Source organism: Epinephelus fuscoguttatus, linkage group LG3 (genome assembly GCF_011397635.1).
Source record: "Epinephelus fuscoguttatus linkage group LG3, E.fuscoguttatus.final_Chr_v1".
Classification (NCBI taxonomy): Eukaryota; Metazoa; Chordata; class Actinopteri; order Perciformes; family Serranidae; genus Epinephelus; species Epinephelus fuscoguttatus.
In genome coordinates, this window is record NC_064754.1 from 36,242,271 (window position 1) to 36,269,671 (window position 27,401).

Sequence of the window (27,401 nt, forward strand, 5' to 3'; positions counted from 1 at the left end):
TTTATTTTTTATCCGCTCCGTTGCCTTGATATAGTTAATGCATCGCGCCGTCATTTCAAACTCAACACTTCCTGAAATTGTTTCAGATTAAAAGCCCCTTATAACCTCAGCTGAGAGAATCCCTCCATTTTCTAAATAGGCTTTTATTATGAAACATTCGTAGGAACTTGTTGTGGAGGATACAATAGCTTGAATGTTCGCATACGATACTTAAAATGAAGCTCCTGCCATCTGCTGGCGCTTTTAGGTGACTACAACATGTCGGCTGGCACATGAACAGACACAGTGACTCAAATAATAGTAAAAGTAATAAAAATAGGACAAGAATAACCCGATGACATCACACATGCCGTGAAAGATGACCGGGGATAATTAGTGAGTACCATCGTGTAACGTTAGTGTGTCATGATTTTATGACTCCACAATCTGTTATGTGGCATAGTGACTTTCAAAACGGCCAGAAAAGTTGTGTAGTGTGTACCAGGCATAATGCAAGTCCTGAGTCTGACCTGTCTGTCAGCGAGTCCTCCTCCATATTTTGAGTTGTGGGGATTTTACTGACGGTCCTACGGAATGTTTTAGACTCCACCGTAGACAATGGCAGCTTCTACCACGTAGCGAGCAACAAGCTCCGTGGCTTCTTTCGGACTGACAGGTTTAACGTTATCTCCATTATTAGAACAAAAAGACAGCCATTGCTGTTTCAGAGCTGAAGGACCAGCGTTCTAAAAGTAACAGAAGTAACTGATGGTTTGTTTGAAAATGTACTCAAGTATTTGATTACTCAAACAGTAAACTAACGCGTTAGGTTACTCGTTATTGCAAAAAGTAATCAAAGTACTCTAACGCGTTATACCCAACTCTGATGATAAGTGGCACAAGTGGTTCAAGTGTTTTCAAGTCAAAAGGCTCAATTAATGAAGTCACAAGTCATTTGTGTTGAAGTTCAGGTCGAGTTGCAAGTCTTTTTTTTGCAAGTCGATTTTGTCGAGTCCAATGTTATCAAATGCTTGAGTCCAAGTTGTATGACTCGAGTACACACTTCTGCCAAATATCATGAAGCACAGACACCAGAACTCAGAGAGTCACATCATGTCCAACACTGAAACTAAAATATTTGAGTGTATGACTGCATATACAAATACACAATATCTGACATCATCAATTCACCATATACTTAGGTGTTTTGTCTACAAACATGCAATGCATTTTTTTTATGTTTGATTGTTTCATACATACTTGGACACTAATGTCATGTATGTTTTGTACATGGCAGTTCAATTATGTGGTGTTTTGTACATGTGGACAGCTGATTTGGCTGTTTCCTACATGCTGAATTGAAGACTTGATGCAGATTAATATGTTGAGTTATCAAGATTAAAAATGAACTCATATCAGTAACTTATGAGGCTGGTAACATGATGCAGGTAATTATTCTTAATTAACTACACCGATTTTTTCCCTGTGTGTCCTCAAACTAGATCAAAAGACCCAAAAAAATGAAAGGGAGAAAAAGAAAGAGACAAATTGACACGGATGAAATGAGAGCTGCAGTGTCGATGCAGGACACAACACAAATCAAACAGGAGTGTATCGCACTGTGAAACAAACAAACAGAGCAGAGTTAACTCTCATTAGAGTGATCTCTCTCATCCATTGTTTTCACCTCATCTGTCTATCTTTACTGCATCTCAGCTGCCCTAAGAGACGTGTCACTTCCTCCTTGCAGCATTTCCTGAAATAGCAATGGTGCCCTCGTAGGCACTGTGCTGCTACATAAGCACCGTATCCAACAAAGCCCTTCACATAGAGTATGTGCAATAGCCTATATGGGGTTTACTGTGCCACATAAATCAGTGTTGGTAACTCAATTTATTTATAGTAGCTTATGCATGCATTTCTAAGACCATTTATATTAAAGGCAGTTTCATTTTTTGTATTGCATACAATTAGAGTTTGCCAATTTTATAGCAGTTGCCTGTCACAGATCCCCTCAACCCTCTTTTTCATATATCTTTTCCTTGTTCGAGTTTATGTTTGCCTCATCTAGCATTTTTTTCAAATATCATCAAGTGTTATCTTGGCCGACATTTTGTCTGTAAGAGGTGGTGGCGCATTCATTATTAGCACGGAAGTAGTGGTATCAAGTGAAACTAGACAACCCAAGGCATCCATTGGTATCAACGTCATATCAGTGTTGTGCTAGCTTGTCAGGATGGGGGCTAAATAAGGCTTCAAAGTTAGGCTGAAATTTGATGAGGAAAAAACTGGCATGGCCAATTTCAAGGAGGTCCCTTGACTTCTCACCTCAAGATAACTGAATAAACATGGGTTCCATTGATACCAACAAGTCTCCCTTTTAGAGAAATACCCACTTTATGCTAATCCTATGCAGTTTTGGGCAAAAGGTGCAGTATAAATGTGATATTTTTGCCTTTTGTAAAAATGATATATTTAAATATTTCTGCATACTGGGGTCCCTAAACAGTCTTGGAATTGCATAAATTGGGTATGGCTTGAAAGCTCAGAGTCTTCTGGATTCAGTGAGTCCAGTATTATTCATGTGTGATGTAGGTCTCCATGGTAGCCATGTCATTGTAGTAAGACCATTTTTTGAAGCTTGAACTGATTGTATAAAGGACAATCACAGCCTCATAAAACTCAGGCATTTAGAGGATGTATGGTTCATTTATTTACCATATGGGGGTTCTAAGCAATTTCCAGAACAGAAGTGCTCACTGTGCAATTGTCAAAAAATGCAATTCCTGCAGAAATCTCCCATTGTCCAGATCACAGCATGGATTTTTCTATGGTGTTCCTCAAGGTCTTAATGTGGTATTTTGAAGGATTTTTTTGACCATTTTTAGCACTTCTGGAGTGGTAAAACATGCTTTAATTTAGCACCAAAACTGTGTAACAAATATTTTCAACCCTGCTGCAACAATTTATGAGACATAATTGAGCAGGGCAATTGCCATCACAGACTTCCATTATAATATTCTAAGCCCTTATTCACTCTAAACGTTTAAAGTCTGAATAGGTACCTACACAAAACACATTAGTCTTCAGGTTTCCAGCTGTCAGATTATGTATACCACTTTTATGTAGCATATACTGTTGACCTGCTATCTCCCCATAAAGATTGCCTGCCCTCCCAAAAAAGGCAGAAATGGGTCTCTAGCAGGTCTCTAAGGGTTTAACAAGAGACTATGATGTTTTGCTAATGTTACTGCAAAGTTAAGCTTCGTATTTAATCCATTGTTTTCGGTGATAAACTGAATGCTGTCACTTTCCCTTCATGGCAGTGCTCTGTGTGCAGCGTTTTGTCCAAAAGAAAGATTAGCCAACGCTCCCTCATTCCACCATTGGGTGTTAATAGAAATGTTGAAAGCCTGAGCTAAGAGAACATTGATTGATTTGCTTTTTTTTTTTTTGCTACAAGGCAATCTTCTCTCTTTGTATTTTCCAACAGATACAAAAGACAGACACTTGATGCATAACAAGGAGCAGTGTGGAGGCCCTGAGGCTAAAATGTCATGTTAATGGTCTCATGTGAGTGCTTTTTGCATATACACACCTTTCAAACCATCTCAAACATCATCACCATCATTTTAGGTCATTTTCAACTGGTGAAAAGACTACACAAGAAGCGAGGTCTACAGCACGTGAAGAAGAGTAATTTACTGGTTATTATCTCCAACTGATGGTTGTCTGCTAACCATGTGAAACACAGCTTCATTATTTAGAGTCAAATCTGCCACTTTCAAGATATTAAAATGGTTAAGAAACCTTAATTTCTTTGCCTTTTCATCACCCTTCCACTTTAGTCTTTGTGTCAAATAAATGAATTCCCCTGCACCGCAGCGATCATTACTGTCACTTTTCAGACAAAGGCAGAAGTGTTTTTTGGGGGTGAGCTGTGGAAGAACTGTCCATTCAACACAGGCACGCATGTGAGAGCAGGGAAAAAAGGGGGCAGAGGAATAGGCAGAAGTGAGCCTCGGAAACAAAGAAAAAGCTACAGCTACCCTACAATTACTCAGTCTCACACCGGGTATCTCTGAGGGAAAGAAATGACAGAGAATGAGAAGCAGGAGGAGGAGGAGAGAGGGTTGGGAAAAGAGGTGGCTTGAGGAAAGAAATAATCTCAAGTCATGCTTGGTGTGCTTTTACGACCTTATCAGCCCGCACCAGTAAAGGAACCAGACAAATACAGCTGCCTTTTTTTTGTCAACACAGACATAACACAATCAGTTGTCTTCCCCAAACTGTCAAGCAACAGAGGCCATGGCTTCGTAAACACCATTAGTGTATATCTGTGGAAAGGAAGCACGAGCATGCTTGAGTATGACACTATCAGGACCCGAGAAAATAACCAGCTTATGGCGGAGGAAACGATGAGCTAGCGACCTGTGGACAAAGCTTGATGCAGGCTGGGTAATTGAGACAGCATATTGCTGCAGAGTAACCTTCCCAGAGACATAACCATAATATAATGTGCTGTGGAGAAATTTCTCATTTACAGCCGGGTAATAGCACTTAGGTCAGAACAATGGCCCTCTCTACTTGGAAATTGGATAGGCTTTCTCATTAATATGTATTGGTGTTAGGAATGGGCTAAGGATGGAATAGCACCGTGAATGGCCTGAAGTTTGCACAGAGGGGAAACAAAGTTAGGGAGGAGAGTTATAAATGTGAGTAGCACAATGTGTGCGAAATAGATGCAGCCCAGGCACAAATGTTCTGTTTCAGAGAGCTGTGCTCCCAAGGTCCTACATTCCTAAGGTCCTACGTTCCCAGAGTCTTATATTCCCCAGTCCAATCATCTGTTAACACATATCAACCCTTCTATTATGTTCATGACACCTTCTTGTTACTCTCTGCCTTTAAAATAGCTTTGGTTTACTCCACATATCAGTACACAAAACATATTAGATGAATCCCCATAAACAAATTAAAATGTAAGAATAAAATTGATGAGTAAGATTGTGTGTGAAGGTTTCAGACCCCACTTCTAGGTCTTTTTTCCTAACCTTAACCTGTTTGGAGATGGGAAGAGACAGTTGTTATGGGTATCTCACCTTAACCTGACCTTCGACCTCTTTCCTAATGTTAACCTGTTTAAGGCCCGTTTCCTGGTACTATTTGGGGGGCAGGAACTACTACAGGAATGTCCTCTTGCTCAGCCCTCTCAAACACTGTGTCTCCACTGAGAGAGCGGAGTAGGAGGAAGGTTCCTGTAAGATTACCGGGCTCTGGATGTGACGTAATCGTTGTGCGACCATTTTGACCGGGGCGACGTAGGGGCGTAGGGACGCTGTTAGCCGTTAGCGGTGTCTGTAATAACTCAGTAACTCAATAAACGGTCCGTGAAAAAAATATTTTTTCCAGCGGATGTCTTAGTTACAACATGATTATGCTAACTGGAGTAGTGTCATGTCGTATCCAACAACGGGAGGCTTTTAACAGATGATGCCCTGATGTTAGCTTTGCTGCTAGTGTTAGCTGTCCCTGTCAGCTGCAGCCACTGATGCTTTCTAGACATCGTGATTTCCCAAAACTGAATAAATACCACACATAGCAACACAAAACTGCTTTGCTAGCTCAATCCGCTGGAAAAAAAAATTTTTTTTCACAGACTGTTTGAGTTAATGAGGTATTACAGACACCGCTAACGCTCTAACGGTTAGCCCAGCTAATCTATGATAACTATGTTATTAAATTACAAAACGTGCACACAAATAGTAATGTTTGTTCAATCACTGTATTTATAGACTTTACAAACATCAGATTAGTCTAAACGGTGTTAAAGTGACGTGAAAAATTTGATATACATACACATATATATATATATATATATATATATATATATATATTTGTAAACAACAAGGCGATTTCCTCCATAGTGAGCCAGTGACAGTTGAAAAATAACTCCCTTCCGGCGTTCCATTCCCCTGTTGGGAGTTATTTTTTAACAGTTCACTATAAATTATCCCTTACAGAAGGAGCTGAGGTGGTTGCTGTGTTTCTGGCGTGTCTCTTAGTTTACATGTCGGTGGAAGCTATGAACGAGCTAACCCTCATCTGCTGAGTTTTAAAAATGCTGGCTATTTTGTCGCTTTCTGTTGACATCACATCCCGCCTTGAGTACCAGTCAGCACCAAGTAAACCCCAAGCCCCAGCCAGGAGTCTCTCGGGGCCGTTCTGAGTACCTGCTCCGAGGCAGGGATTTGTTTAGCCCCTGTAAAAGTTCCGGAACTCTGTCCTTGAGGGGTGGTCCCTGCGGTGGAGACACGCACCAATGGCCCCGGCCCAGTAAAATTACCCCCCATAAAGTTCCTGCGGTGGAAACAGGCCTTTAGAAATGGGAATTGATTCTGGCCCTAGAGCACTTCAGTTAACACCGTTTTTCAGTCCTCAGTTGGTTAGTTCATCTTCTAACCGCTTCATCCTCTTGAGGGTCGCGGGGGGGCTGGAGCCTATCCCAGCTACATCGGGCAAGAGGCGGGGTACACCCTGGACAGGTCGCCAGACTATCGCAGGGCTGACACATAGAGACAAACAACCATTCACGCTCACATTCACACCTATGGACAATTTAGAGTTATCAATTAACCTAGTCCCCAATCTGCATGTCTTTGGACTGTGGGAGGAAGCCAGAGTGCCCGGAGAGAACCCACGCTGACACGGGGAGAACATGCAAACTCCGCACAGAAGGGCTCCCACGCCCGGGATCGAACCGGCAACCCTCTTGCTGTGAGGCGAGAGTGCTAACCACCACACCACCGTGCGCCCCAGTTGGTTAGTTACGTTTTTTCAATTAATTCGTTCTTATAATAGTTTTTTCTTATAATTTATTGGGCTGCAATTAATTTTGGAACTGTTTCCTGAAAGAAAGAGAAGCTAAATTTAGACAAAAACCTGTGCCAGTACAATTACGTCCCTGTCAGAGTCATGATTGTGGTCCCTTAACCTAACCCATGCCATGATAAGCAAAAACAGAGCTGGGGAACATCTTTCTCAGGTTCCCATTATGTGCCATGTAAGTCTGGGAAAGACAGAACCCTGGGAAGATTTGTATGCAACTAGTTTTTAAGGACATAGTATTGTCACAATAATATGCTTTGGTGAAAGGACTCATCTAACTTGCGTGCTAGTGATTGTCATAACAGCTGCAAATGGCTGTTTCTGTTGACCTTACAAAAATGGGGCATCGTGTCAGTACAGGTAGAACACTGAAGTTGCACTTGCACAAGCCTATTTATCAAATTCTATTCATACCTTACCATCAGTTACTCATTCAACAGCAGCTTGGCTACCAGCTGACTGACCAATGCCCAGTCACATTCAACCAGCTGTGGCAATTATAACCTGGCACTTGTTGCTATTACTCTGCTGATACTGTATCTTCATGTCAACACAGTTTCCTGCTGTAGCGCTCTCCACTACCCAACCTCCTCCTTAGTGCTAGTGTTGTTTTAATTAAGATTTAATGTTTATGTGTGTGCTTTGTTAAGGGGGGATTTGTTCTCCCAGTAGAATCATCATAGCAGCACTGATTCTTCAAAGAGCAGGGCCTTTTCTGCGAGCTAACTATATAACCATATGTTTAACACCGTCAATTCTTGGATGTGACTGTTTCTGACTTTGACACATGCTATACTAATGCATCATTGTAAACTGTATCTAATCTTTTATCTGAGTAAGGTGACTAAATCAGGTATGCTGGGATTTCCAGTGGGTAAAGATACATGATGTTTTTATTAACTCTTCCAACACCTAAACTCAAAGCTTCTAACACTGGTACAGGGAATAAACGTACCACCATATACTATCCCGCTTACTCCAATCTTTATCTCAAACCTTACCTTAATTATAACTTCAAACTGGAATGTTAAAGAAGTATTTCACTGCTGGAAGGATGGTATTTTCATAAAACTGGGCTGTCTATGCAGTAGAAAGACACAAATACTTTTGAAATTGGTGCTACACAACTATAGAATACTGAGGAAAAGGGCTGTGGCATTTGCTTTTGCTCAAGAGGTAGAAAACCTACAACTACCAGAATGCACTGCGCCACACCCAACCAATAAACGTTCTCACCGATGGGTGACGTAATCCATGCTTGTCTATTTTATATGGTGACCGGTTGGTAACAAACAATCTCATATTTCAGTTAAACATAAAGCAAAAATATGTTTCTAAAAACACTGTAGATGAGAAACAGGCAATGCACTAACAGAATCTTGGTTCAAATTTGATCAGCATTGCTTAGTTTTGCCGTTTTTCAGCCTCTGTCTTCACAATTCAGGAAATAGTATGGCCCCCACTTAATGATCACAAACTCTCATATTACAGCCAAACAGCGTGCTAACACATGTTGATATTTTAGCTGAGAAGTAAACAATACAGTAAAATAATCTTGGTTTTTATTTGACCAGCACTGTCTGTTTTACAGTTTGATGGTGTTTGGTCCGAGTTTAGAAGAAAGAGGAGGGCGGCCTACTCTCACTTGACTCGTGTCTGTACTCTTTGTGTCTGTGGTTGCTGTCATATGAATTGCGAAAGTACAATTGCAGTTTGAGTAACAGGCCAAGAGCAGGCGAAAGTCACAACTTGAGCTGGAAGATGAGCAGGGAGTTCTGGGAGCTGGTATGATGAAGGTAAGTTTACCATAGTTCATTTACACATACTACCCACACTGTTATGATAGCAAGCTGGCTGAAGTGGCTGGCAAAGTATCCCTTTAATATTAATCCCTTAAATATTAAAGTGCTGGTTAAAGTGAAAATTGACTAAATTGCCTTAATTTAGAAGATGTTCCTGACGTTATATCTTTCTATACTTGTGGGGGGATACTTGGTCAAGAACACACAAATGCACTTACTCAAACAGACAGACACTCCTAAACCATTTTATATTATTGGCACTTAGTTGATGTTGTTATCCAGAGAGAATCACAAAACCATACCCACCCCTCCCCCCCAAACCGCACACAGTCCATTCAAAGTCCCCAGGCTGTGTGTGCACTGATAAAGTGTACTCCCCGAGTGACTCCCCTGCTGCACCTGGCACCAGCGACATGCAGAAGATTGTCATGCCAGATTTGTTCGACATGAAGCGATGGGAAGGAAACATAACTGCAGGGAATGTACGAGAGAGATGAACATCCAGTGTGAAAAAAACATGAAAGGGGACCACAGAACGGGGGTGTCTGGTGTGCTCAACCGGTACCAGCGACTGCATACTGATGTACTCAAATATGCACGCACTTAACAATAATCAAAGAAATGCATATTCACGTAAGCTGCAGTTACTTTCATGAGAGTTTGTCTCGGCTGAGGCCCTCTTAGGACACAAGGAGAAATGACTTTTGGGAATGTGACACACTGGCGTGAGTCTTTTTCTGACTGATGGCGTGGAAACTTTCACACGAACATCACAGAACTGAGTTTAATGCGAGTCAAACAACCATTAGTCTCAGCCCCTGCTTGGATCTGAGCACAGCCGCATTTATTTTCAAACAGAGTGCGCTCCTCATGGCGATTAGATGCCGTCCGTTTAATAAATCACAGCCTTTGATTGACAGTATTCTCAAGCAGTTGGCCATTAAACTGACAGAGATGAGAGAACTGTAAAATTTTAAACTGGAGCGAAAATACAAAATCATATTCTCTCTCCCAGCAGGGACTCACCTCAACAAAGAGAAAGCCCTGACTTGATCAGCTAGAGCAAACACTAGTGAGAAACATGCTTAGGGTGAAGCAGGGACTGTCATGGGTCCTTGTTAATGTAATAAACTGCAGAGTATAAACAGGCTCCATAGGGAAGGCCTTTGATCAAACTAACATCTCCCCCATGTGTGATGTATTTGAATCTAGAGAAAAAAAAATCTGGTTATGTACCTTTTTATCCTGCTCTTTCATCTTCCTCTGTTGTGAGTAGCGCAACCTCTAGAAATCTCATTCTCTTGCTTAATCACAGATGCACACACAAACACATACAATCTCCTTTCTACTTCCACCTCCATCTCTCTCACCCACTTTCTCATTTTCACTATTGAGCCCCTGCCTCTCCATCTCCGGCTCACAGCTCTTGATGAGTTTGTGAGTCACTGAGGAGAGACGAGGATTTGAGCGACAACCCGGCACTCTGAACCTCCAGTGGAAGCTGATAATCCACGGAAGCGAGAGGTGGCGACAAAATTCGGCTAATACCCAAACAATTGCTATCGGTGTGACTCCCACTACGGTGACAAAGCCCAACACAAATTTGGCTGTTATTGTGTACAAACAGAAAGCCACTATCTGTGTGAAAATAACTATGGCAAGATATGAGATGAAATCCTGTGAATTTGATGTATATACAGAAAAGCATCTTGTCCTTGGCCTTGTTGTCAACACATCACATACAGTATAACGATTAGCCTTAGATGACAGCTTCTGAATCTGAAACCCTCACTCAGGAAGCCCTGTTATACAACGACACCTAAACACAGTGATACATGGGAAATTTGAAATAACAGAAAGGGACAGAAGTGCTAAAAAACTGTTGTGCATGTATTTGCCATAAAGGTTTAAATAAACTTCTTTAGCTTCTTCTTTGGCTTACAATAGGCATTTTCGGACAGAGGAATCTTTCCATAGATATGCTGCAATGGTTATATCACTTTGTTTACAATATGAATACAATAATTTTTTTATGTAATTATTCTAGTAATGTCCAGTGATTGTCCAGATCGCCCATGTTTTCTCCTTGTGTGAGGGAGCTACGAAACATCTAGTTGTAAATTCCGTTGCGGAGGACGGTAAAAAAAAGTCAAAATATTTTAACTGTGAATGACAACGGCATCTATAATTACCTTTGCCAGTATTCTCTGCTGGTCTCATCTAATTTTACCATCCTGCTCTTGTCCACTAAATTGATATTCAGTTTGCTATCTACTGTCTGCCGCAGCATAAGAACCCCCCTTTTGTTGTGTCCACACTGTAAGAGCTAGGAATGATCATAGTTCTTAGAACACCATTTTGAGTTACTTTTTTTTAAACTCCTATTTCAGAGTAGGTATTTTACCAGCAAAAAAGGAACCATAAGTGACTAAGTGACAGTAATTGCTCCAGACGTAAGTATACATTGATTGGTGGAACACAGCCAATGTCAGTCAGCATAATGGCAACTGACATTTTTAAAAACCTGTTAGCCGTGTAAACAACAAGCATAACAAAACACCAACAACATCTTGCAATGAAAGCATGGAAGAAAATGCGGACGAATGGACTGACAGTGAAGTCCAGGCTCTTACTGAGCCTATACTATATGTGCCAATGGAAATATAACGGGATTTTAATTCATCAAAGCTATACCGACCACTGTCAGACTAACAGTAGTTCACTTTGGCATTCTTATTCATGGTGCAAATGCAAACTCAAGAAAAACCCTTGAAGGTATGTAGTTTGGCAGTTCCTCTCAGGCAGTCTCCAAAACTGTGTGGACCAATCTGGTAGTTCTGGTAGCTGTAGGTTTTCTCCCTACTTGAGCAAAAGCTTCCTTTTTCTGTTTTCTCTGGCTCTATAGCACCAATTTCAAAAGTATTTGCATCTTTCCACTGCATAGACATTCTAGTTTTATTAAAAGGCCATCTCTCCAGCATTGAAATACTTCTTTAAGGAAACAATGCTCTTTTTAAGAAACGCACTTTTTCCATTATTGTGATGACGCATTTCCATTAAGAGGTCATGTTTGCGAGAGAGCCAAAGGCACTGAACAAAACAAAACAGCCTTTGACAGTTTGCTGTGTCATGATAAAGTCACTTCTTAGTAAAAAGCCTCCATTTTAGCTTGGGATAACAGCTTTTACAGATACATTATGTATGCCATGAGTTAGAAAAATGTCCAGAGTGTTTAACAAGAACCAGTTAAAGAGAAATCAACTTCTACATAAACTTGCATTGTTCTCTATAGAGAACACACAGTTAATAAGGTAATGCAATAGCAGTATATTTGACACACACAATAATACTCAGATTTTACCACTGAAAAGTGGCATTACAATAATTACTGATAACAGCTGAGTAGTTGATCATAATGATCAATCAGTATCTTGTTATCAGACTGGTAACACTAATGCAATACTACTGTTGACAGCACTGTAGCTTCTGTAAATATCGTTAGCTTCACAGACTGACGGGATCTACTTAGCCCTTAAGGTGATATCTTGTTCATACAAAATAGGTCAACTTTAGCAAATGTTGCCTGCAAAAAAAATAAATAAATAAATAAAAATTCATGTTTCCACTCAGGGCTTCCATAGAGCGTATAGAGTGGTTCTGCTTGCGCAAAACCATTGTTGGCAAAGTGTTAATTGTACAGACAGGCATGCAGACAGAGAGCACAAACAGCCCTTTTAGATAGCTAACATACATTTCTCCATCCAACTTAATTAAACAGGGGTAGTTAATAATGTAAATTGTACTTAAAAATGTGGGTCTGGTGACTAAAGAAAAGTACTTTTTCAATTTAAAAAAAATGTATCGTTCGGCCCTAGCTACTCCCAAACCAGGACTCCGAAATGTCTTGGCAGCTGCCAAATGGTCACACGTGGTGATGATAAAGCCTAACTGTGAAACATATTCAAAAATCACTGTTTATTGTTCAAGTAAAATGTTTTCAAGGCAAATAAAAATGACCATACTATAAAGTGGCTCTGCTTTGCTGGTCTGTGTGACGTGACCAGAACTCAAGCATTTTTAATCTGGCAATGGTGGATATTTTCACATGGAAGGTCTGCCAGAAATGACAAGTAGTTAATGAAACACGGGACTGGAGCTGTGTGTGTCTGGCAGAGTGTGTGTGCGAGTGTGTTGTTGCTCTGCAGGTGGTGACTGCAGGCTTAATGAAAGGGCCAGTTGTTTTGCGGGGCTGATTTGCAGAGAGCAGATGGATCGGTCTCTCGGTCTCTCTGGTCTCAATCTTGTCCCACATTGCTGCTGTCGCCCCATTTAACAGCCAATTTCCTGCCAGCTCATCACAAACACACATACCCACACACACAAAGGGAGAGAGCAGCAAAAACAGTGTGAGGTAGTAGACCACAGAGACGCGCATAAAGGGAGAAAAGAGGGTGAAACAGTGGGGCATACACAAACAAATGTACCCGAGGCACACAGGAGATGATAGAGATACAGGCATCTTTTGTGCATAGACAAGCACAAAAGTATTTAAGTACATAAAGGGATACACACACAAATATATATGGTGACACACACACACAAACACAAAGTGAACCCCTATGGGGACACATGCATGGACACTATAGAGTTTTTAATGAGCTTGCACCAGATGTCTTCCCAAGCTGCAGTGCATGACTAGTTGATTAATCAAGTACATTTTACTAAGAAACACCAACACATACACACTAATCCCAATTGATCACACAAACATAGCAATCTCAATTTATCACAAACACAGTAATCCCAAATGACCTCCTCCCATTATCTCTCTCACACACACTGCGCCTGAATTTGTAATATGCTTCTGCATCAACGCATTCAGTGAAGTCCGCTATTTTCTGTTTCCATTTCCACTGGTTCATCTCTCTCTCTGACACATTACAGCACACACTCACGCACACCAACACCTGACTGATTCACACTAATAGTAACACTTGCTCTATCTTTCACTTGCTCCCACACCCACGCAAACTGACACGTGGCATGCTCAGCTACCATTGTGCGTACGCACATGTGGAAGCGCCTTCAGAGCGCAGGATTTCTCATTTTAACTCAAGCAGTGGTGAGAAGTGGCTGGCCTCCACAATATGACCTCTGACTTTTAATCTTCGCACCTTGCACAGCAGGAGATTACAGTGGCACTCCTTTTTTTCTGCCTTGCCACTGGCAGTCAGCCTTCACTCCGGGTCATGTGATATCGCCCGCTGGTCAATGTGTAAATGACATTGTGCGGGTGAGATATGGCTTTTGCCGGACACAGGCTTCAGTGTCCGTGCAACCCGATTAAAGCGACCAGTGCAGTGTGGAAATTCATGGTTGTTATAGTTGCAGTATTTGAACTGACAGTTATGTCTGTGGGCAAATGAGCATGCTGAGAAGTACCTCAATATTACTGTGTCAAAATATAATGCTTCACCTTCAGGTAATGTATTTTCGCTTTTTGTTTCACTTTGCATGCAAAATCACAATTGTGTCCCCACTTGCTCTAAAACTTGCTCTGCTCTTACCAGTCTGAGCATTTACATGCTGACTATTTAGCATAGGGATGTCAGTTTCTGTTCATTTTGCTTTTGATAACCTGACACCCATTAACCAATAACTTAACTTTTTAAGAAAACAAAAAAATGCAAAATGACTTGAAATACAAGAGGCTCTTACCTTGGAGTCTAGCGCTTAATTGACTGAATGAGCTTTAGCGCCACATTTCAAAGTGCTATCCATTTAGAGCTGGTGAAAATGTATTCTTATGTGTTGTAAATGTCTTAACTTTTTATTTATTTTCTGTTGGCTTTGCTGAGAGACAGCTGGCTTGCCATGTTCACATTTGAAAATATGGTGCCTCTACCCACCCACTGGTCTCCACTGGGTAGTTAGTGGCTGTGCGGGAGCTGCTAGAAACACTGCTTATTCATTGATTACCGCTGGTAATGCTATGCCATGGCAGTATGACCGCTTTGTTGCAAAAATATTGCAAAGCTGCAAAACCCCTTTAGCATCACTAGTCGTGCTGACACTGCTAACCATGCTAACAGAGCTAACATTAATAACATAGTTAACAATGCAAAAGTGGTGTCGGCTCAAAATTAACCCGCTTACTCACCAGGCCAACCTCAGGGGGACACCTGTAGGTGGGCACAATGTTTCCGCAGCCAGGCCACCCTGCCACCAATGGTTGTGACGGCATTACCAGCAGCAATCTCTGACAGCAGCCAGCAGCAGTGACTCGCTAGCTAGCTCCCTCTTAACCCCGGTGCTGCACAATACAGAGCAGAGGTGGCTAGCTCACCAGTACAGCACCTTATTAGCTTTGTGGGGTACAGCATAGTGCTAATACTACTACTAAACTGAGGAGTATCAAATTTAACCTATAGACCAACATGCTTAACTGTCTTGAAATATTGTTGCTGCTTAACTAATTAACAGTTTACCACTGGTATCCCTAGTTTAGAACTATATAAGGTTATTATTATCAACTCAAGTGCAGGAGCAAGATCACGCCTCAACCTAATTCTATTTCCTGTACCTGTCTGTACAGGCATGTCTAACCCCTTTCTCTCTCCCATTTGTCTAAGTTTTCTCAACCATCTCCTCCACATCTCTTTCTCTCTCATGATGAAGCAGAAGCTCAGCAAGACGTGCCTCCATCTTGATTCTCACTCCCGAGTTCTTCGACGCCTCCAGGCCCATCATCAATCCCCATTCGACCCTCTGTTCATCCCCTTATACTCGACTTACTTCATCTCATTCTTCAACCCCTTGCATCCCTCTATGCCTGACCCTCATCCACCCCTTCATGACCCCATGTCTTTGTAAGTGGAAATGTGTGAGGTGCTTGCCGGTGGCTAAACCTCTGTATTCAACTCAACCACTGACACAAGGCAGTCTCGGGAAATGCAGAGAACATCAGTGCGTCATCAGACCATAATTTCCACTAGTGGTTACAGCAAAAGTTATATAGGCTTGCTTTAATGGACTTCCATATGATGAAGAGTCTCACAGAGAATCCTGAGTGGGTTTAGGGAAGCTGTAAAATGCATTTTAGACTGGATTGCTTATAATTCTCTAAAGTCATCAAGGATAGTGCAGGATAAAAAGTGAAGTGATACTGTCAGTCAACATTAAGTGGATTAACTCTGTTTTATATTATGCATTTACACAGCATTTCACCAAACATCTACGTATATTCACATGTATTTTCATATATACGTCTCATGCACACAGCCCCAGCATATACTGCTGCGGCAATGTAGAATCCTTGAAAGAAGTGAGCGAGAAACCCACAGATATAATATTAGCCACCCACGCTGCTGTCACTGCTAGGGATCAGACCAATAACTTCCAAGCTACTGGCTGCCATCTCTACTTCATGTCCCACCACCATATCAATCTTTTTTTTCCTTTCTTTTTTCTTTTACAAGCTGGTTGATTTATCTCTCACCACTTGACCACAACAATTGAAAAAGCAGCTTTTCTGCTGAAGGTTATATGAATGAAATTCACTGGTCACACTGGTTCCACAATGTAATTTACATTTACATTTACTCTGATTTCTTTGCTTCATTCTACTGTTCTAGGCTATTTTATTCTTCCAGTGACAGGTGGTGCGGCTTTGACAAAGTGGCACAAGGCAGTGAAGTGCCAGCAGGACCGTGGAGAGTTATAGCACAGCGATATGCAGTGACATTACAGCATTTCAAGTCAGTGAAGGGACTATTTACACACAAACACACACATGCACTGTCTCACACACGCAGCACATGTCAGTACCTTCTGTGCGGATGGTGAAGGGGGAGTCTCCCAGTCTCTTGGCTGAGAACTGCCCCCCCAGAGAGGTCATTAGAAAACACAGGCTGAAGAAGCCTATCCCCACCACGAATATCCTGCAACACAGGGGGAGGAGAGAGGGAATAGATGAGAAGGGAGTTGAGAAAGATAGACATATTTATAGGGACGGGCAGGTAAATAGATGTTTTGGGTGAGTGGTTGGGAAATATGAAGATGAGGATAGAGAAGGGTGAATAGTGAGGTGTTTAGAGGCAGAGAATGAAGTGAGTTAAGAGTAAGAAGCTTGAAAAACAAAAGGAAGAATGTAGGCAGATGAGCAAAGCCGACAATTATGGCAGACAGGTTTGCGGGAAAAAATGATCGGCAGCAAGAGAAAAAGACGAAGGGAAAATAGAGATGGAAAGATGAGGGGGTAAGGGAAAATGGAGAGGAGTGCAAAGGAGGAAGAGACAGTCAAGAAACAGCAGGCAACAATTCCAGAAGGCAGAACGTAAATAGAGCAGCGCTCACACATAGAAAAGTAGAAACTTGAAGCCAAAGGGCACTTGAAACATTTCAGTGTTTTGATGTTATCAGTTGGCATACGTCTAGGACAACTGCCAAAATATGGGTGAGCAGTTTGTTCCTAAGTGCAGGCAAAATGGATGCGATTATTTATGCAATATCAGAGGCGCGCAGCGGGGAAGGGAAGAAAAGGCGAGAAAAGGACAGAAGACAGCTAAAAACACTTAGGTATTTAAAGGGATACTTCACCAATTTTCAACCAGCTTTGCCTCATAACAACGTGGTGTGAATGAACTGTGGTAAATCTTCCTGCACCCCTCCCAGCGAAACTTCGCCGGATGATGCGTTTTTGCTGGCTCAAGGGCTGTTGCTCCAACTACAGGCTGCACTTCCATCAAGAGTACAGAACAGACAGACCCGCCCCGCTCTCTTTCTCTCTCTCAAACTCAGACCAAACTCTGATCAAATGTCAAAACTTGGCAGTGCTGATCAAACATAAAAAACTGAAAATGTAGAGACAGATTTTAGTGTCTTGCTTAGCTGTAATAGCAAGAGTTTGTGAACAGGAAGTGGGCACCATACTGTTTCCTACATAGTGAAAACAGAAGCTAAAAAATATATGTTTACATTCTAAGGCCAGTTTTCTGATCACTGCTTAGTGAGTTACAAAGTGCGAAAATAATTTTGTTGAAGTCTGCCTCAAAAGAATATTCACCTGCCTACATGTACAGTAAGAGAGTGCCAAGCTGCAGTAATAGATTATCTTGCACTGAACCCAAGAGACGTCCTTTTCTAATGGAAATCCAGCTTCATACTTTCAATGTCCACATGGGAGCATGTGACATAAAAGTCATCATCTGCCCATGTCTGTGAGTGTCCATGCAGACCCCTATGCGGACGTGGTCGTGAAGCCCAAAATTTGTGACCATCTGGACGTATGCATAGAAAGCACACCAACAGCACTCCAGTTACAAAATATAATCTCTTGTTCCACAGACCGGTCCAGCTGCACCTCTAGCTGGTTTGCCAAGAAGAAGTATTGGAAGATTAGAAATGTTGGCCGTTTCTTTAATAGCAACATTGTCCGAGGAGATCTGCAGTTACCCACATTTTTACCATATAACTTGTCTTTAAATGAATACAACGATAGAAAAGATAACAGGAATGGGAGTGTGGGTCCAGAAATGCACATGTATGGTTAGTCAAATCAAGTGGGTGTCCCCATGGCCAGTATGGGCAGCAGGGGTAATTTCAGTCACCAATAGGTCTAACTCTTGCAGTGCACATGTGGGAAAGTCAGAATTGTTTTGAGATGAACTTGATAAAAATGTGAACCATCCTTTAAGGTGGTCATAAGTCACCAGAAGAAAACTGTATACTTCTGCAAACCATGAATACGTGACAATTGTACGTTTTACACGTATCACATCAACGTTTCTAAGGTGACGCAGTATATGAGCTGACTTTGTCATCGGGAGGGAACCGTGAGTGGTGTGACACCAAGGCAAGTGACAACCCATCACTGTGTTTCCACCAGGGATAGCACCAGAAAAGCTGTTTTTTTTTAATCAAGACACTGTTGCATTTCCAGCCAGGATTGTGCAATGAAAAGTGTGTATTTTAAGCCAATCTTTACCTAACCATAACCAAGTGGTTATTGTGCCTAAAGCCAACTACAGCATTGTTGAAACATAGAGATAGGTAAAGATTTGATGTATTTGTTACACAAAAACAAAATACAAACACAATATATCGGTGGTTTGCATAAATGTACGGTGCCAACATTTATTCTGGGGATTGGGTTGTGATATTTTAAAACCCATCAGGATGTGGACTCCGAGCTGTAGCGCAGAGCTTGCTTTGAAACATAAACCTCTGCTTTACCCCACTTTATGGCATGGATCTGTTATTTGAAATGCTTTCGAACCTCAGAAGGGAAAATAAAATGAGACTCTGTGTGGGTTCTCCCTTGTTAGACAGCCATGAGAGAATCAGATCTCTGACTTAAAAGAGTTGAAAATCAGGTCTTTTGTATCTGTGTAAATCTTGCCCTAGTTAAGCTACTAGCTTCACTCTATATGGATCAAAGGTTATCTTATGATGCCAAGACTCTTTGGGGAACCAGAGAGGCAAAGCTGTCTGTGATTCTCATCCGCTGGACAAAATACCAGTCAGTCTCCATGACTAACAAGTCCTACTTTAAAAATCCTTGCCGCTGCTAAACCCCACTAGAGAGAATTCTTGGAAGATTTTGTAGAAGTAGTGCAGCACAGAGGCAGATTTATATGACAAAGAATGGCTCACACTTCAGCACTAATACTACATATTTTAGTAGTTGATGCCATTTACCTAAATGTCCTCATCATCTACATTTGTTTGGGTAATGCATTGTAATCTTTCAAAATACATAGAGCCCAAACAACAAACAAGCACTTACAAATTATATCCAGCATGTGAAGACTGTATCTGAAGCAATATAATGTCATAAAACAGCAGGAAGAAAATGGACTTTTGTGATATAATTATCACAATTCACTGGATAATTTAAGGCCAACCTTGCACAGGTAACCCTTAAACTCACGACGCCACACCAGGAGTTGGAAAATTGAATGTTAACATAACAAATGAATAAATTATTCATAACTATGACTTTCTCGTCAAAGCCAGGCGAGAGCTGTTTGCTTGAATGCATGGCCCAGTGTGAAATCTGACAGCACTTCCTGGAATAGTAAGTACCTCCAGTCACGCAAAGTTCTGAAAGAAGCCTCTTAATATTGATGAGGCCGTAAGAAATGAGTTCCTATCAACAGCAAGGAAGAATGGCCACTTAAAAGAACATTTGCTAGAGTGATCTGATTGACCCAAAGGGATCAAGATGATGTTGAATAATCTGTTAAGTATAGAGTGTGGTGGGTTTGGCAAGCTCCCACAGTGACTTTATATTCCAAGACAGAGCCAGTGTGTCTTGTCCTGGGTTTGGAGTACAACGGCGTCAAGGACAGGCAGTGGGATGTGGCTCTTTGAGAGGAAGCTGTTTACCCTTGTACAACACGAGAACATATTGACAGTGAATAATCATCATCGTCAAGGCTCTTCTCTAATGGGCTGCATCAAACATGATTACAGCTATAAAGTCATTGCAGTTAAAATGGTCATTTATCTTCGTTTTCCATACATTTCGAAAGCAAAGTGATCACATTACATTTTTAGCTGGAGTTGGATCTAATGAATTACAGCGCTGATTACACTTGTAACAAGACAAACTGTAATTTATGTATGAATACATGTTGAAATTAGACTCCCCAATTCCAATCATCGCCTTCAATTGCTGGTGGCAGGAACTGATTATTAGACACTTTAATGTGACGATCACTGTGATCATCAGGATTAGAGCAACAAGCTTCAAAGTGAAGTGTCAGCAGTGTGTCAATGGTCGCTCCTGCACACAGCATTTTCTTTATTGATTTACACTATCAACATGGGCAAATTATAATCACACTGTATTTATATCAAAGTCGCAGCATCTAAGCAGTTGGCACATGCTTATTCACTGTGGCTTCTCATTTACCTCTCTGTCTCTCCCAGGATACTGTAATATTATGAAATAATAAAACATTACCCCCATCTGTTCCGGGCATATTGCGGAATGAATTAGAATAGCTCAATCATTGTCAGAGGACCACAGAGCAGCAATACATTAACTGATGTGAATCCAATCCCAAACAATCATTACCATGAAGGGATTATTTGTCATGAATATGACATCTGATCTAGAGATATACCTGCATGGATTATGCCCTCACTATAAAACCATCTGGTCAGCAAGTCAAGGAGGTGGAAGCTGAAAATCAGAATCACTGACCTGATTTAGGATAAATCTTTATACATTTCAGCTGCCACATTGTTTGCTTTCCATTCTCATCCTCAGTGCCTTGTCTTATTAAAGTCAGGGAAACTGAAGAGGCCCAGTGTCAGATTTGAAAAGATAAAGGGGTTGCGCAGAGGACAGGAAGCAAAACCGGCTGTTTTTACAGCTTACCATTAACTTTTCTGATACACATTATCTACTCTCGCTGTGATCTAAGGATTATTAATCCTGTGTGCGTGTGCAGGAAAAAGCAGCAATGCCTGACTGTAAGCAACACAGCGATTGATGGAAAGAGAAGGGACGGGGGGGATAAAAGAGAGAAAAATATTAAGTTCATGTGGGTGTGCAGAAGCTGGCCCGATACTGTCCTAGGGCGATCGTTTCCTCTCTTTATCATTTAGCCATTTTCCAAAGTGGCGTTAGGTGGGTGATATGAGAGGATTAGGCCCCGGTCCTGCCTGACGAGTCTTTAATTAACAGGCTTAAAGTAAATGCTCTGCTCCCTATAATTGGATCAGAAGGCGAGATCTGCTATCAGCTAATTGGCTTCCTCACACATACAGTATCAGATTTTGCCTCTAGGTAGATGATCTTGAAGCGAGCGGAGCTCTGCCAGGCGTGGTGTGGTTGTGTTAGTAGTGGTGTTTTCCAAGAAACTTTTCCTGGCGCCTGCACTAGCCTAAAATCAGACACATTAATTAATATTCCTCTTGGCTACAAATCAGCACACATTCACTTACATGTATCTTTATTGCCTGGAAATCTGTTGTGCAACAAGCCACTTTATCTCTCCCAATATTTTTACATCTTTTTCTTGTCAAAACTATCCAGCAAAGGCAAAATCTCACCAAAATAATCTACTATTCATAGTAAAACGACTGAAAACCAACACCTGGGCTCGAGATCTGTTTTTATCTTGCAGATAATACACACACAAATCACCTGTGACAAGCTTGCATCATCTGTCTTGTCAAGGCTCGTGTAGCTTTGTCACAAAGCTGCTGACTTGAATGTGTTTAAATGAATTCTTGAACCACTGAGTAGACACCAGGTGAAGCAATTCAGTGCAACCATCACCGGCTGCATCACTGGCCAAGCCCACTGGATAGATAGTTTAGAAAATGCAACAGTACTCGCAGGTGGAAAGTAGGTAAAAGGTGAATGGTAGTATCCACTGGAGGAGATCCTCTAGCTTTTGTACCATTGCTAGTCACTCCAACTCCAATAATTATTCTACCTATGCCATTATTACCATTATGCTACCTATCAGGGCAAACAGAATAAAGCAGGTTGCCACAGCATGGCTCACTGGACTGGTCAGGTATCAACTGTTTAAGTGGTTAACATGTGTAACAGATTCCCATTTATATCCTCACAAATAAAGCCCAGCCACTCAGTGATAATGGAGCTACCCATGCAGTAAGAAACTAAGTTAGAGCTCGGCTGACTGGTGGTACAGGCTTATTTACAATGGCTCCTTCATGATTTATAGCTGCCTGTTGTCCCTTTATTCATGTGGATCTTCATTCTAGTGGAGAAACATCTGGTTTGTGTGTGTGTGTGTTTAAGTGAGTGGTGACACACATTTAAGCTCCATATAATGTAACATTACACAATGCCATGGGAGGGGATGTAAGCAGTCGGAAAAACACATTATAATCAACAGTAACCAACCACAGTGCTGGAGGCTGAAGGGAAACTGGGTACAGAATAACGCCGTCAGCTCTTTGTCTCTTACCTGAACGGTTTGAACGTTAGTAGACATCTTCTGACCATTATTTTACCGTCGGTGCTGCCAGTAATCATTTCCCAAAACGAGCGACCCCTGACATTGTTGCTAACCTCCCAGCCTGGAACTTGACGTGACCAAACATTTTTATCTGCGTCCCATCCAGAGGTCCACAGCGGCGGTCAACTCGGTTATTTTACACGAACACGGCACCCGTAAGTGCTTCTTTATCCCTCCGGGAGAAATGGTGGAAAGTTTCATTCAGCAAGTCTCTTTTTTTCCGTGTGTGAAAATGTTTTTAAAGCGTCATCCCGTCGTCAGGCAAACACTCTGAATCTGAGGTGAAGTCGCTGCAGGTTGTGTCGACCGCCGGAGTCATATCCGATGTGAGTTCTGTACAAAAAATGGCGTTGTAGTCAAACATGTGGGTAAAAAGTGTGTGTCGTTGTAAAGCTGTGTGTTTTTCTGTCCGTGGAGGAGTGTACGGAGAGGAGAGCAAGCTTCGTGGACGTTTCAACTTCACGGCGAAGACAGCGCGAATGTGGCAAGTCAGCCGTATTGCCTCGTACTCGCTTACTTCTCACGAGGCAAGTTAGCTTCAGTGGAGTGACGAACATCCGGTCGATCCGTTCAAAATAAGAGCCCATCAGATGAGCAACACTCTAATGACGGAAGGTAAAAAAAATAATTATTATTATTAATAAAACAATAATAATAATTAATAAAATAATGATAGGAATAATTATTATTAATAGAATAATAATGATAATAATAATAATAATAATAATGATAAAAAGAAAAGAAAAGAAAAACGTGTAAAGTCGTGTAATTTTATTTTTCAAACTGCAAATATAGAGAAAGAGGAAGGAGAGACAAGAAATGTATCTTCAGAGGAAAACATCCTACAAGAAAATTTTAAATGGAGACTTTTTGTTGTTGTTGTTGTTTTTGTCTGTTTGTTTTAGCCTAAAGATTATGTAGTAGTGTTTAAACTTGTAATGCTAAAGTCACACCTGCACAATCTGTGGAACACTATTCAAAGTTGAAAAAGAAAATGTTGCATTAAAAGGTTGCAGTTAAGTTAATTTGCTCAGCGTATCCAGATGGTCCTATGGGTGGCATATTGGTCAGGATCTTTTTGTGATTGTGTGTCTGTTCTGCTTCGTGTTATGTAATTGTGCTGAAAATAATAAACACACCTACAAAGACCAGAGAGAGAGATATTTAAAAAAAAAAAAAAAAAAAAAGGTTTCATAATCCATTCCGACGGCACACTTGCCCGTAGGTTACGTAGGTACTTACAGCAAACACATTTTGTTCTTTTATTTTGGAAGCATATCCCCACTGTTTCCTGTATCGTCGAGGCTTCTAGCTGACTTGCCGCTGGTCCAGCAGCACAGTGATGGACAGGTCCGGATGGTCTGAAGCCTCCGCAGCCACATCCACCTTTGTATGGCGCCATCTGTGGCTTTTAAGTTGTGACATAAAAAGCACTCAAGTAGCACTCAAAGCCTCAACTTTCTATGTCCCTGTCTCAGAAGGAGAAAAGCATTTATCACTTTACTGTAGCCTACTTTTCTTCAAAAAGGAGCATTTCTTTATGGGACAGATCACCAGCTTCTTTGGAAGTGTGATAGGTGATCTGAGTGATATATGTGGCTTTAAGCACTTGTTTTGGCACATTATGGATTTTTGGTGGTGACTGACAGGGGAACAGTGGGAAGCACTGTGTTGAGCATCGCAGTTGATCATTTCAGCACCATGGACAGCGAATAAGATCAGGATGCAATAGTGACACCCAGCGGCAGGTAGTGTTACTGCAGCAGGTGTCACAGCAGCACCAGTTGTACTCATAGCAGTAGTTTTTTAGTGTAAAACTGATGACATTGTGTGAAAACAGTGGGGAATGATGCACTATTGTTATATAACATTGAATAAAATAAGCTTTTCTTCATTTGAGTGCTTAACATTACACCCACTCAACACACCACTCATGGCACTACATAGAAATCGGTGCATACACACGAGGAGAGCCCCGGGCTACAACCTCAAACCGTCTTATTGGTTCAGTTAAATTATTTGCAGTCAGTTTTAGTCGTAGCACAGATTATACAGTCTTTGTGGCCAGCGGAGCATTGGAGCAGAAATGGAGGCAGAAGGAGGAGATCTGCAGGGGACCAGACTGAAGATGACAGTGAAATCTCAAACTCCCTTCATGCATCGCTTGCCCTAGTACATGTGGATTTGACTGACAGCCCACCGCCCATGCAGGCTGTCCCTCTCTGTGGGCTGTGAGAATGGTTCTGCTCTATCAGCGGGAATCCATCATGGGATTTTTACACCTTTTGTTTGTTTGTGTGTGTGTGTGTGTGTGTGTGTGTGTGTGTGTGTGTGTGTATGCTGGATGCATTTGAGTCCACACAAATGCATAGACACATAGACATGCAGGCACACTCATACACAAAGTAAGAAATCACTGAAGTTTAAAAAGCATTTTGTCATACAGGGAGAATACCCAAAGGCACGAGGCTTCACCTTGCTTCATTCACCCTCCAACAAAGCAAATATAGACATAACCCCCGGCTGAATTTTAATGAATTAATCAGAAAATGTTGCACTATATGTATCACAGATACATTTTAAAAATAGCAAGAGCTGCCCACTGCAACACAGAATGGTATTATTTATTTTATTAGAAGAACCGAAGAGGAATTAAGTCTAATTCCAGAGTTGAGAAAGTGTTGCAGACCCTGTCACAGCTACAATGTGCAGCTTTTTGCTTTTGCAGGTCTGGTCCTCCTCCCCCTCACTTGGTTAAGTTCCCTCTGCAGCACTTGTCACTGTTCTTAATGAGCTGTCTACCTTGAAACAGCATCTAGCCCGAGGCAGTGCTAACCAGCATCTGTAAAGCCACCACAGGCACAGAAGAAGCAGGCGATCTGTAATAAAAACAAAAGGCAGTCCTGATGTTCGGTGCGTTTGTCACGTCTTTTTGTGTCGTGCATTTGGTGTTGTGCCTTATTTTTGTTTCGCTTTGTTCTGGTTGGTGCTTATGTATGACTTTTCTACGTGGCTCATTAGTGGCTTCCGCAAGTGATAAATACCCTAATATATACTGTTGAATATACAGCCAGGATCAGGCTATGGGGATAAATGCGTAACCATGTGTAATTTATCCTATTTATTTCCATTTTACATCTGCTTACAAACTTTGCATATTGTAGCTTTGTAGTGTTATATAGTAGAAGGTACAGTGCTTCAGATTTACACTAAAACTGGCACAGAAACCACTGTTTCCTGCAGGCCTATACACCTTGACAAATGATGGTAACTAAACAAATCAATAGTTCAGGGATTTGTGATCTGGCAGCTAATCAATGTGGCATTTTGTGGTCAAAATGTTTTAGCAGCCAAAGAACCATCAATTTTGAGGAGGAATCCAACAGAAGATATAATGACCTCTCACCATACAAGATGGTAGGAACCCATTAACAGTCACATTATCAGCACAGTTCCCCTCTCTCTGCTGTTTGTGTGACAGTGTCATCCAGAAAAAAACAAAAACACATAATGGTATCCACAAGGAAAGAACTACAGCAAAATCACTTTCTAAGCACTCAGAAAAGTTGAACAGTGAAAACCTAAATAAAAATCTAAGTTGAATTATATAGAAATCATGCAAATAAAACACAAAGAGATCCAACACACTGCAGAATCAAGGATTACTGAACGGGGCTAGTGGTCACAGGCCTACAGGGGGACTGAACTGTCAGGGGCCTCCCTGGACTTTGCCTACAGAACACCACTTGAGGAGACAGTTACCGACCAGGAAGAGACTCAAAAGGACCCCAAAGAAAAATAAAACCACTCTAAAGTGACACAGAAAGACCATAAAGAGACAGAAAATGACAACATAAAGATGCAAAACAGCTGCAAAGACACACAGAAAGATTCATGGTCAATACAAAAAGGGGCAAAACAATCACAGAGAGACACAAGATGCCTACAGAGATGTAAAGCAACCATGGGGAGATGCAAAAATCAACAAAAATTACCACAAAAACAAGAACACAGAGAGATGCATTACAACTATAAAGTGATGCAAAATAATCTTAATCAAAAAGAGGCTTAACAACTATAAGGTCTGTGTGTCTTGCTCCTGTGTATGAGATGTGGTGGGGCCTTTTTCATGTCTGTGCCCAGGGGCCCATTGTCTCATAATCCGCCCATGAGCAGAATACAAAGGTAACTGCAAAGAACACACTAAGACAAACACATGCAAAGAGAAACAAAGCAAGAGATAAAGATTAAGAGACAACATTTCTTACATATAGTGCGCTTTACACATTTTCTCCGAGGATGGATGACTTAACTAGCAGGCGAGCGCCATCCATCTATCAACAGACAGGGACAGAGGGAGCAGAGCATACAGGGACATTTGTTTCAGCTGTTTCACAAGAGCTGCTTTTATCTGCCCCACAAAGTTGTTATCAGATTTCTGCTGCAGCAAACTCTCTTACAGAGGGGGAGTAATGACTTTGAAAATAACAGTTCAAACCAGTGTTTCACACGGTGTGAGCGAGTTACTGGTCATGGGTGCAGTTTACTGAAGGCAAGCTACAATTGAGTTGCCATTGACTGAAGCCACTGGTCCATGTATGCTTTTTTGTTTGATGATGCTCCAGCCTGACACAGCTGGCATTGTGATTTTCCTCAAGACCGTGTTAAAGACCAGACACAACAGACCTGCACTGGATGACTGGTGCTGATAATCCTGGAGTGTGTG

General features: G+C 41.4%; 1 protein-coding gene across 1 annotated transcript in view; it reads right to left on the minus strand.

Annotated features, from left to right (window-relative positions):
* LOC125886060 (alpha-1,6-mannosylglycoprotein 6-beta-N-acetylglucosaminyltransferase B-like) overlaps positions 1 to 23,201 on the minus strand; it is a 159,004-nt gene extending 135,803 nt beyond the window's left edge. The window contains exons 1-2 of the mRNA XM_049571993.1: positions 22,625 to 23,201; positions 16,497 to 16,609 (exon numbers count right to left, since the gene is read on the minus strand). Coding sequence (XP_049427950.1) covers positions 16,497 to 16,609; positions 22,625 to 22,692 — 181 coding nt within the window. The 5' untranslated portion in view covers positions 22,693 to 23,201. The remainder of the gene's footprint in view (positions 1 to 16,496; positions 16,610 to 22,624) is intronic.
* Positions 23,202 to 27,401: the final 4,200 nt, after the last annotated feature.